The sequence below is a fragment of the Bidens hawaiensis genome, unplaced genomic scaffold (assembly GCF_021521415.1).
Source record: "Bidens hawaiensis isolate Kalapana, Puna unplaced genomic scaffold, B.hawaiensis_p1.1 tig00032405_1, whole genome shotgun sequence".
NCBI lineage: Eukaryota > Viridiplantae > Streptophyta > Magnoliopsida > Asterales > Asteraceae > Bidens > Bidens hawaiensis.
This window is the reverse complement of record NW_027495514.1, coordinates 49,185-62,240: the sequence shown is the minus strand read 5'-3', so window position 1 is coordinate 62,240 and position 13,056 is coordinate 49,185. Positions and strand designations below refer to the sequence as shown.

General features: G+C 35.3%; 1 protein-coding gene across 1 annotated transcript; it reads left to right on the top strand.

The window, feature by feature from the left end:
* The first annotated feature begins 3,516 nt into the window (after positions 1 to 3,516).
* On the top strand, positions 3,517 to 8,660 carry LOC143583464 (vacuolar fusion protein MON1 homolog). Its single transcript, XM_077065766.1, has 16 exons — positions 3,517 to 3,882; positions 4,380 to 4,459; positions 5,030 to 5,101; positions 5,199 to 5,238; positions 5,324 to 5,425; positions 5,526 to 5,647; positions 5,817 to 5,949; positions 6,029 to 6,120; positions 6,207 to 6,288; positions 6,418 to 6,482; positions 6,640 to 6,817; positions 7,161 to 7,168; positions 7,894 to 8,004; positions 8,101 to 8,192; positions 8,284 to 8,348; positions 8,455 to 8,660. Exons 1-16 carry the CDS (start codon positions 3,517 to 3,519, stop codon positions 8,548 to 8,550), a joined length of 1,704 nt encoding a protein of 567 aa, XP_076921881.1. The 3' UTR covers positions 8,551 to 8,660.
* The last annotated feature ends 4,396 nt before the right edge of the window (positions 8,661 to 13,056 follow it).

Below are 13,056 nucleotides of genomic sequence, written 5' to 3'. Positions count from 1 at the left end.
TTAATATTTAATTTTTTTTTTTGGTTATTTTTGTTATCAGGACCTGGTGTGTTGATCCTTTATTTCTTGGATTGACATTGGAGGTGAGTTGGTAGTGATATTATATTATCATATTAATAATGATGATGTAAAGTTTCTGGTTTTTTCATATGATTTTGGAAATTAGTTTTGATGAAGTTTGAAAGTGTTATTTGGTATTTTGATCCGGGTTATATTCTTCACCATGTAAATATGTAATCCTTTTTTTGGTGTTTTGTTGTGATTTTTGGGTTGTAGTCCCCAATTATGGAAGAGGAGAGAGCATATGCAAGAGGATCTTAATCTTTACCTACTCAAATTATCTAACATCTCTATGATTATTATTTAAAAAATTGTTTTAGGATGAGTGTTGCGAGTGATTAATGATTAAGGATTCTAGGGTAGTTGATGGTATAAATAATATAACAGTGCATAATCAGTGAAACTCACGGTAGTATGCATGATTTGATTATTATATAACCATGAAACGCTTGTAGGCTTGTAGCAAGTGGGTAGAAGCTTAAATACGTAAATACGAATCAGACATTAAACGTTGTGGTGTTAAAATTACACCGTGCATCCTTTGATTTAGGATATTTTTTTATTTGTTATGATTTCTAGGGCCTATGAGAATAATGAAATCATTGAAACGCTCGTTCAGTCAAAAAGTAAACAGAGAAAGATTAACCCTGAAACCACATTCGCATATTTTGTTACATCGATACATATACACATGCAGGATCGAGCCGACGCGCCCCTCTTTAAAACGTCATATCCCTACGACATATTCAGTTTCTAACTTACATAAGGACTCCCTAACCTATTAATAACTCTAATATTTACATATCTAACTCACAACTTTGTATCAAACTTGATCACACAATTAAAACCAACATGAATGCGAATCCTTTAATAACTTATAGTGAATTTTAAAAAAAATGTAAATACTTCCGTTTTACTGTAAATGATGATGATAATTTAGTTTGAAACTATTAAAGTGATTATATAGGTAAATAGCTAAGTTTTGATTCTTTTAAGATTTATATAAATAACAAAATGATTAAAAGATTAAAATATGTTTGTTAATTTAAAAGGAAAATTAATACTCAAAATGTAAAATTTCTTGAGACTGTTTAGATCTGAGAGAGATCTAAGGAAGAATAACAAGATAAGATCCATTTTGATCCAAATATCCGATGTTGTTTGAACCTCTAACCAAACACATTCATCCATTTTATCACAAGTGCCTATCTTGCGTCTTATAATTACCAAACTTCCTTTTAGTTTTATTTTAAGTTTGGTTATAATTAAAGTGTTAAAAGGTTTTAAAGTGTATGTGTATATAATGTAGAGAATATGGTCCTCACCGTCTCTTTCTTCAGCATAATTGTCTCCTTCAATCAGCCATAGGTGTTTAGGTTTAGGTCCCCTAAAACCAATAGAGGAGGAGAATTATTAAAGATTCAATTTTAAAAGCCTCCATGTTTTGGCCCAAGTGTCGTCCTTGTGGGTTAAAATTGACATTGATATTGTTTTTCCTTTCCTACATTGACACCGGCATCGATGATGAATTGACTAGTTCCAATCATGGGCTAAAGGGCTTTTGCCTAGCAGTATCAGAGTGTTGGATAAGTCTTTGTTAAATTTAATAGCGAGTATATGGTTTCGCAATTATGAAAAGATGTGTAAACCGATAACAGATTTATAAAATTTGTGAACTGTAATTAAAAAAAAAACACTTAAATCATAGAGAGGTCAACCATTTTATGGATAAAAGTAAAAAAGTCGAGGCGTTTTTCCAATCTTAATGTTACAAACTCTCCACTTTTTTGTGCTTTCGGGAACACCAATAATAAACCAAAAGTTTTATAGTTGCGGAGTTAAAAAAAAACATTTTTTGGTACGTATATATATATATGTTTAGAATAAGCTTATCCATTGGTAATAGTATAACTTCTTCAACCTAAAATCTTAAAAGCTCCCACAAAGCACGTCAAGTTAACACTCACATAATTTTTACTCATCTTTTAAACATACTCTCCCAACCCTACAAATGCATTGTATATCCTACGTTTCCATATAATCACCACGTTTTACATTTTATTTTTCAAACTCATTTTTTTTAAATAAACAAATTATTCATACAAACTTAATTAACATATTATAATAAACAGATACTTTGTTAGTAAAATAATTTATATAAATTAGCATAACTTTATATGCAATATGCGCGTTTAGTAAAGAACTGGCCAACAATTGAGCATGTTTAAAATGTATAATAACCTTTTTGAAATAAATCTATACAATACAATTAGTGTCTTAACGATTATCAATTATCATGTTCTATGAGTTTTTCAAGATTAATACCACTATTCATTAAAGGCATCATCGTTGAGTAACTTTAATGTTGCAAATTTCATCCTTGTTATGTATAAATACATTATATTGGATGCGTTTAGAAGGAACCTTGTAAACACATTAATATATGGTATACATGCATGTATATTGTGTATATATAAGGGTTTCATTCTAGTAATTTTATCGGGATTCAGGTTCTTCGAGTTTGGGTTTTAGCTCCTTGAATATAAACCTGTAAACCGGCCCAATTTGATACGGGTTGATCAGGTTTCGGATAATGGTATTTGGGTTCTGTTCAGTTCTCGTGTTACACTTTTTAAAAACTGAATCTGGGCCAACAGCTACCAGTAAATTAAATAGAGTGACCCAGTTGTTGTGTTGGTCTCAAATTATGGCCCAATCATTTCCTACACTATTTGAAAGCATAAATTTCAAACAAATGATTTGGATCAGTATTAAAAAAACTAACGAATTGATCGGTGATTTACTTGTTTATGTTGTAATTATCGCTATCCCAAGGATCAAGCTAAGTATAAGTCGATTAGATACACCCTATTTAATTTCGGACATTCTAAACTATTAGGAGCATTCGTGTTGCTTGTGTCACCCGAATAAGAAAATATCGACCAAATAAACAATCCGCAAAAGTCCACTTGGAGGATGAGTTCCGGACACAACCGGACGGAACAGACGAACGGAAGAAGCCGAAGGACAGCTCACCCAGTGGAAGACGAACCAACAGACAATCACAGAAAACGTCGAATACGACCATTTAGACAAGAAACCAAGGACCAACAGATAATGCACAACGAAACAATAAAGATGGCGTGTGAGATTGCACCAAATCACCATGTGTTCCTATGATGTACAAAGACTCCAATAAACAAAGAATATCTCAGCTCCAACAAACGAGCATGACGGTCGCGCCACTATTACTATTACGTGGGTCCTCATTCGATACCAAACATTCAATAATAGAAATAGTGGCGCGGCAGCCGTGCCTTATGTTGCAAGACTAGATATGAAGTTAACGTGTATTTAATAAACTGAATGAACGTGGTATGAAAAACCCCCCATTGATTGTTGCACTTTTGAACCCTAAGTAGTTTCACTCACAGAGATTAATTAGACTCTTGTTCCATGACTTCAGATTCCAGCTCTTGTTTATCATCATTCTCCGACGAAGAAGAAGAAGAACCTAAATCCTCCGATCATCAAATCGGCTCAATCGATTACTCGCTTGACGCCATTGAAAACCAGTTGTCTTCCATCGCATTCAACAATAATTCTTCAATTGACCAACAAACACCTTCAGTTTCTGATGATGATCATCACACGGATATTGCCAATGGAGCCACCAACGAAATTGAAACCCAAATGCCAACCGGAGCTGATGATATTCAGGAGATTGAAGATAATAATAATAATATTAAGCGTGATGGTGGAGAGGTGTTGGATGATTCTGTTCAGTCACAGTGGGGTCCTGGTAAACGCCATGCTCATGAGGTCAGTTTACTGTTTGTTTCAAAATCACTACTTGTTTGATGCTCATATATCTTTATATATGTAACTAGCTTGAGACCAGTGTGGTAATTAATGAAAAAAATATATATATTAATTAGCAAATAAACGGTAACAAATGATTTTAGGGATTTAGTTTGTTTTAAAGTGTTGTCTCGCTAGTCGGGTAGTGGAGTAGGGACTAGCGGTGTTGTAAAAATCTCGGATTGGAATTTATATGTAGTTTCTTAAACATACAAATATACACCAAATTATATATATAAAATTTTCAATTTTGATCAAGTTTGACCAAATAGCTATTAATCGGCAACTAATCAATGGGGTAGGGACTAGCGATTAATCGGAGCCTAGTCTGGATTTTTACAACCATGTTAATGTGGGAGTGGCACGTGACAAAACTTGTAGGTTTTTAGTAGAGAATAAGTATAGATTAACAATGCCCGTGTAGGTTTAAGTTTCAGTTAATGATGAATAAAGTGCAGGATGATGGTTCTATGTCTTGGAGAGAAAGAAAGAAACACTTTTTTGTTTTGAGCAACTCTGGGAAACCTATTTTTTCAAGGTAGGCATTTGCTTTTAATTATTGTTATGATGTTTATTAACTGTTCAGTTAGGGCTGTAAGTGAATTGAACGCTCGGTGGCAACTTCATTTATGTTCATTCGTTTAATAAATGGGCGAACATGAATAGAGACCATGTTTGTTTAATTGTGTTTAAGACAAACTTATGAACTATAAGACAAAAATTATATATGAGTGTTATGTGAATAATTTATATGTAAAATTAACATATGAATATGAATGTTAAATAAAACACCAACACAAACTTGGTAGCCAAACTGAACCGTTGACACTGACCATTCTCGGTTGGCCAAATGAAATAAAACATACGTTCTGTTCGTTCGTTTTTGTTTGGGAACCGTTCACGAACAAGTTCATTTCCTTAATGAACAAACACAGATAAAAAGTTTCATTCGGTTTGATGTTTATGAACCGTTCGTTTGTCAATAAAAGCTTAACAGACAAACATGAGCAAGGCCTTGTTCGGTTTGGTTTGATTTATGTACAGCCCGTTCTATGTGGAAAGAAGTGTTGCACTCACTTATCCAACCTTCTTTTGGATCAACTTCCAGATATGGGGATGAACACAAACTAGCAGGATTTTCAGCAACTCTACAAGCTATTATTTCTTTTGTGGAAGATGGGTACTATATTAGCATCAATTGTTTTGCTATTTATTTGATTATCTTTTTAAAGGATAATAAGTTGGTCTAACTGTTTGCTTCATTCATTGCTTTTCAGAGGAGACCATATTAAGTTAGTTAAGGCAGGAAATCACCAGGTGAGAAATGTTTTTCATTGAATATATCATTATTATCTTATCTGCAACTCAAATGATATGTGATCACGATTCTTGTGGTATACAGCTGGTTTTTCTTGTGAAAAAAACAATTTATTTAGCTTGCATTAGCTGCACAGATGAGCCTTATGAGTCACTAAGGGGGCAACTAGAGCTTCTTTATGGTCAGGTAGGAATGTATGTTGCTTCCCATCAATCTGTTTAATGTTTTTTTTTAATTACGTTCTGATTATCATTATAAGTTTATAATCACTTGAATTTTAATGCAGATGATACTTATTCTTACGAAGTCTGTGAATAAATGTTTTGAAAGGAACCCTAAGTTTGACATGGCACCTTTGCTTGGAGGCACAGATGTTGTTTTATCTTCTCTTTTCCACTCGTTCAGTTGGTACGTTCAGCTTTACTTAATAATAAGTACATTCAAGCTAAAGTTTGTATCAGATCTTTGGACTTAATGTTACTCAACTACTATTAGAAATGTGAATGATAAGTTTAAAATAAATTGATTCCATATTTCCAAGTGATAAGAATCCTATGCCAACTACTATATGATTCAGGAATCCTGCCACTTTTCTTCATGCATACACATGTCTTCCCCTTCCTTATGCAACAAGGCAAGTTGCCGCTACGGTATTGCAGGATGTTGCTGATTCGGGTGTCCTCTTTGCAATGCTGATGTGTAAACACAAGGTCCTGTTTTGCAACAACGAATGTGTTTCTTTTTTTTTTTTTCATGTGGTTTTCGTTTTTGAACCGACTCTAAATACAGGTTATCAGTTTGGTTGGTGCACGAAAGGCAGTGCTTCATCCTGATGATATGCTGCTGCTTGCTAACTTTGTCATGTCAACTGAATCTTTTAGGCAAGCGCAAGATTCACTTATTTGTAGTAACTATAAATTTGAATGTTTTAGGGTTCTGATGATGCAATGCTATCTTTCTGATGCAGAACATCTGAATCTTTCTCGCCTATATGTTTGCCACGATACAATCCTATGGCCTTTTTACTTGCTTATGTTCATTTTTTTTATGTGAGTTATATCTACATATACATACTTCAATTGAGTTTTTATACTGAATAGTGAATTGTTTGTAGTGTCAATATTTTTTTGTATATAAATCATTCACACCAAATATGCATGTTAATATGTATGTGGCAGGATGATACATATTTAGTTTTGTTAACGTCAAGTTCTAATGCCTTCTTTCATCTTAAAGATTGCCGGTATGCATTTTATCATATTTGGTTATCTCAGTATTGCGACTTGTGGTTGCAATAATCTTTTAATGTTTGGCTGTCTTATATGAAACTTTTTGTTGAGTACAGTAGTATATTCCTTTTGGACACGTCCTTTTTTCAAGAGATTCTAGTTTTTTTACAGGATACTTATTGAAAAGGTTCTCTTGAAGAATAATGTTCTAAGTGAAGTTCAGAGATCCTTGTCGGAAGGTGGCATGCGTGTAGAGAAATTACATATCTACCCCTCAACTCGTTCTGAGTCATTACATTTGAATGAGCCTAGACCAGCAACTGTACCTCAAGAAAGATCACATGAATCAGTTTTAGGTATCTGAAGAAACACTAAATGAACCCTGGACAGATTATAGATAATCTGGACAGATTATAGATAATCTGGACAGATTATAGATAATCTGGGGGTTAAGTAATGTTTCCCACGGATGAGATCTAACTGAGAAGGCTGTTCTTCAGGAAACCTGCAAAACAAACACCGTAAGCTCGTCACTGAGAAGGGGGGGGGGGTTCCTCCTTGTGACCACCCTCCGGCGTGAGAATCAGACTAGATTGCTCTGAATATAAGTGTATATTAAGAGATTGCTAGATAACTGGATAGCAGATGATCTTACCATTCCAAGATGTTGGAGTATTTATAGCCGAAGGTAGGTTAGAAGGTATAGCCGGCTGAATAGTATTCCTGTTCTACCAACAGTGGACTATGCACAGGCCATACTGGTTGGTGGATAGGTTACGGCCAACAGTAACTATGTCGGCTGCACTATTCCTCCAACTGTAGATTATGCACGTCCTACCTACTGTGGATTATACGCAGGCCATGCTGGTTGGTGAATAGGTTACGGCCAACAGTAACACTATTTCACCAACTGTAGGCTGCGCATGCCCTGCAGTAAGGGTTGGTGAGTAGGCAGCGGCTAATAGTGACAAACAGTACTAGAGGGTGCTCCTCCTCGTACTGTTGTCGGTGAGCTGTCACCCTGTGATTGGCTCATGGGCTGTTCTGGTCAGATTGTCTGTCCTATCCATACCTTGGTAGGTATAGTACAGAAGATCTTTCAGAATCATACGGACTGGCTCATTTTGGCGGGATTGTTCCCGTCTTGCTCATTCCTTCATGTGACTACTGAAGTATCTATTGTCTTGTGCGTGTAGCCCTGCTGTCTGCGGGTAGCCTTCCCTGATGGCTTGTATCCGCAACTGCGGGAACAGGCGGGGTACTTCACCATTGGGAGGCTTTCCCTGCGTGTACAGCTTGCGTACTGCGCGTAAGGTTCTCTGAGCATGGTGGGTCCTGCAGAAGCAGATGGCCTTTGCGCAGACGTCCCTGTTCAAGGTGAGTCTTGCGGGACCAACTGGGCTCTGCTGGGACCTACCTCTTCAGTATCGGTGGTCCAGCTGGACTTTGGCACTTTATATATCGTAATATGTCTCTGGATCAATATGTATCTTCTGAATTCTCATCTCCAATTACCAGTCATCAACAGCAGAAAAGGTAATTATGTCATATAAACACGTATAACACAATTTCTAGTCCAAAATTTTATCCACCAGATCAGTTATGAATAACTGTTGGCTTTTGTGTTTGTAGATTATACAGGGCGTATCAAAAGCTATATGCTTCCATGCATGATAAAGCAGCTGGACCCCAAAAAACTCAGTTTAAACAGGACGATGATTATGGTATCTTCAGCCACTTGTGAACTGTTTTCTGATTATTAAACCCACTTGAATTTTTTATGATATATATATTCTACGGGTTCTTATATTGCAGTTTTACTATGCTGGGTCACACAAGATTTTGAACTATACGCAGCATTTGATCCACTCGCAGACAAGGTTACGAACATTAAAACCCTTTTTGGATTCACTCGTTAACTTGATCATTTATGTTCATGTTTGGATTTAAGATGATTACTTGTTAGACCTTCTTTCATGTTTGCAGGGTTTGGCTATAAGGATATGCAACCGCGTGTGCGAGTGGGTGAAAGATGTGGAGAACGAAATCTTTTTGCAGGCGGGAAGCCCTTCTATCTGGTGATCTTTGATCTCAATTATTTCACTTGTTTGCTACTGTTTTTGTAGAACCAAACATATCATCTCAATTCTTTTTATATACAACCTTCAATTGTATCATGAATATATTCATTGTTCTCTGTTGCTTCTTGTTTCCTATGCAAAAATGGGCCATTTATGAAACTATAGACTAAGATAATTAGTCATTAGAGGTTGATAACTTTATGTTATGAAAAACAGATTGGGCTGGGCCTTTTTGTTGTCAACCCAAGGGGCCTTGGAGATGGTTTTATACCTTTATGTGGTAAATTAGGGGTGCAAACGAGCCGAGCCGAGCCCGAGCTTGACTCGGCTCGTTTAACTTGTACAGGGCTCGAGCTCGAGCTCGGCTTGTTTCGAGCTCTATTTTCAAAGCTCGAGCTCGGCTCGTGAGTAGATTTTCAAGCTCGGGCTCGGCCCGTTTACTATATATCAATTATTTTTTTTATATAATTATAATTAATTTTATATATTTTTTTATATTACAATATTATGTACAAATAATATATATTATTTAGTTATTTTTAATTATTTTTTAATAACATTATATATATTAATTAATAATTATTAAATATATTTTTTAAAAAAATTATATAAATGGCAAGCTTGTTTAGGCTTGCGAGCTGGCTCGAGCTCAATAAGTGAAGCTCGAGCTCGGGCTCGTTTATTAAACGAGCTTACTTTTAGGCTTGAGCTGGGGCTCGGGCTCGGGCTCGATTAAGCTCGGCTCGATCGAGCTTTTTAACGAGCCAATCTCGAGTAGCTCACGAGCAGCTCGGCTCGTTTGCACCCCTATGGTAAATTGAAACTACATGAATTAAATTTAAATTATTATGGTGGTGGTTGAGGTAACAAATGCAATTTAATATGCCTTAATTTGGTCAAAAAGAATGAAGCATCATAAAGCACAGGATATTAATCAATCAGAATGACTTCATTTCTTACAAAAAACCAAAGAGTAGCTGGTCAGTATGCATCATTGGTATCAGGCTTGTATGTGTATGTCTCATCACAAGTGACCAAATTTAAAACAAGGTACAACTGTTACAACATAAGATACAAGTACTCAAGCTTTGTTGTTCTAAAGTGTGGCCACTTCCACTCTGGTAATAGAACTGCATTATACAGAATTGAATGAAGCTGATCCACATATGAACAGTCTATCACACTATAAGTACTGCTGACGAATTGACCTTTCCATAGTACAAATGTTACACCTAAAAGTACAAGACACACATGCATGGTTCCTTTTATTAAATGTTTGTTGACCTCAATTGTATTGACCAGTCAAGTTGAGCAACTAGTACCATGCATGATTGAGCCTTTAGATTACCCAAACCGGAAATGGTTAGTTTGTAGTCATTAACACATGTCACCAGGAACTTGAATCTCGTTTCTACTGGTTTCCTATCATAGAAACTGTGATTTAACTAGATCTCGTTGATTAAGGAGTGCTGGCAGGTCTAAAAACCAAACTCTTTTTTTATTAATAAATTACCAAGAAAATTTTATGGTGGGTGGTAGGAGTGCAAACGAGTCGAGCCCGAGCTCGACTAGGCTCGAGCTCAGCTCGTTTAGCTTACACAGAGCTCGAGCTCGGCTTGTTTCGAGCTCTATTTTCAAAGCTCGAGCTCGACTCGGGCTTGGCTCATTTGATATATATCAACTATTTTTTATATAATTATAATTCTTTTTATATACTTTCTTCTATTATAACTTTATGTATAAAATAATATATATTATTTAGTTATTTTTATTTATTTTTCATAACATTATATATATTAATTAATAATTATTAAACATAGTTTTTAAAAAATATATATAAATGACAGGCTCGTTTAGGCTCGCGAGCCGGCTCGAGCATGATAAGTGAAGCTCGGGCTCGGGCTCGTTTATTAAACGAGCTTACTTTTAGGCTCGGGCTCGGGCTCGATTAAGCTCGGCTCGATCGAGCTTTTTAACAAGCCGATCTCGGGTAGCTCGGCTCATTTGCACCCCTAGTGGGTGGGTGTATGATCAAACATTTTCATGTGGTCACAAGGTGTACAAAGTGCAATAAAAGTAGTACCAATTTTGACTAATTAGTAATTTGCTTTGAAAAGGACTCTACTCAAATATGTTGCTTCAACAACACCTTCCCAACAACTAAAAACATGTTAGTGGCATCTTTTCTTTTCTTTTTTAACTATTTGTGGGTAAAATGCTTTATGGTGAAAAAGAAGAGAAGAAAAGAGCCTAAGGCATGCATCCAAATGGTGGAATGGCAAACTTTGACATGATGTCTAATGGTACTACATTTCAAGTGTAATATGCAAGCAAAGTTAACACCACCTAGTGACTAGTGAGTGTGTTTGTTGAAATATTCTAGATTTAATCTATAGTATACCTTATGTTATAGAGATTAAATAAAAAAAATGGTTTATACACCTTGGCACACCACAATCATTTTTATTTCACCGTTTTCATATTCATATCACTAACATTTGTTTGTCTATTCTTGTAATGTGAAAGTATGAACAAAATGTTTGTAATAACCAACATTTGTTTTGTCTTAGAGAGCACTTGTGTTATACATATTTGTATTGCATATATAGATGAGGGAATATTTCAGAACTTTTAATTTTGTCATGATAGCCACCGATTTCAAATCACTTGTATATTTTACTTTTAAGTTTTTAATATTCAAGACTTGGTTTCTAGAAGACATAGTTTCGCCGTTCAAAAAGAATTGCAACTTGTTGTTCGTTTGCCTTCTAGTTCAATGTAGATTAATCTTTATATTGAAGAATTATAAAATTCATTATTATGATGATAATTGATATAGAGGTATTAAAGTACAATGATTAATTACTTATTTTTATAAAAAAAAAACCCTCTAATCTCTCTTTCTTTCAATCATTTTATTATTCATCAATTTCAATATTTGTCAAGTCGTGCACGCTCATCCAAATTCACTTAATGATACCGCAAGAGAAATTCATATTGTTTGTCTTATTGTCTATCCCATCCAAATTAACAATATGCTTTGAATAAGGCCATATCCAGCCCGAAATCGCATAAACTACACAAACACATCTAAACACATGGCACGTAATGTTTTCATTCATTCTTCAAAGCACTCATTTTATCTCCAACTATAAAAACGCCCTTCTATATCCTACTTACAGTATCGTATAAAAACAAAAATAAAAAAAATAGTGTAAAAGGTTATATAAATTAATGCAATAAATTTAAAGCAATACATATTTTTAAATTGTTTTTTACCCAATTACTATATTTAAAATAATTTAAAACTAAAGATAAATATGGTGTACAAATATTAATCAACGCTAAATAATTGAATAAATCAATAAAAACAACCTGAACCGCAAATTTGTAAGTGTTTCCCCTAAAAGGAGACCAACTCTCTAAACGACAGCCAACTACTCGAAAAAACACATCTTTTTTCTCATTCATTCAATCACATAAACCATATGACCATATGCTTCCACTTTCTCTTCGAAATCACACCCGCCGTCCTTAAAAAACCCTCACTATTCTATTTTGAAATGCTTGGATAGACTCTATACCGTTGATTCTAAATAACGTGTATCTTTTGAGGGACGAGCATGAAAAACGAGTACATAGGAGAGAGGGAGCAAATAATAAATATGCAATAAATTTTGTGAGAGTGAATACCTTTTTCCTTACGGAACATTAACTTTGCAATGAAAGTAACCCCTTGATATGTTACTGCTAGGTTAATGTGTAAAAGAACATGTGAATGTATCTTCATTGGCTAGATTTTTCGGCTCACTTTACCTCGTTGTCAATTAGCAATAATCACTGCTTGAATTGGTACTTAACATTATGCTTCGCATATTCTTTTTTAGTTGACCATTTTTTTTTCAAAAAATTTGTGACAGAATTACAAATTTTGTCCTTTAAAATAAGACGAATTACGGTTCGTGTCCTTTTCTAAATTTCCTTGCAGACGGTGTACTTTAAACTTTTTTTTCCTACAAGTTTTGTCCTTTACGCTAACTGGGTTAGAAAAAGTTAGTTAAGTATGACATATGCCAGACATGTGATGGGCATAATTGTAATTTTAATAGGGGAATGTATTATATATATTTTCTTTTCTTTCTCTCTTCTTTCTCTCTAAGCCACCACCATCACCATAAATTCCGGCCACCATAAATTCCGGCCACCTCGTTGCAGATTCCATTCAACCCACCACCACCACCTCCTCTCCATCTCACAAACCGCCACCACACTTTTCGTTCACAAACGCAAACGATCCCTATCGTCCCTGAAACTCCACCTTTTTGCCCTGTAATGACAGGCGTCGTTGCATTACCGTCCGGTCGAATAAACTCAAGTGTCCCCGCATCGAATTTCACAAAGTTTGTAAGCCGACTTAACCCGAGAAACCCGTCAACCGTCTGCTGACTTTTCGAGTCAACATCATCAGAAATCCCGGTCCCGCGTTCCACCTCACCAAACCTCAAAA

Coding starts and splice junctions, on each gene's coding strand:
- LOC143583464 (XM_077065766.1), top strand. CDS start 3,517: ATGACTTCAGATTCCAGCTCTTGTTTATCATCATTCTCCGACGAAGAA. Junction 3,883..4,379: donor GTAAACGCCATGCTCATGAG/GTCAGTTTACTG, acceptor AATAAAGTGCAG/GATGATGGTTCTATGTCTTG. Junction 8,349..8,454: donor TTGATCCACTCGCAGACAAG/GTTACGAACATT, acceptor TCATGTTTGCAG/GGTTTGGCTATAAGGATATG.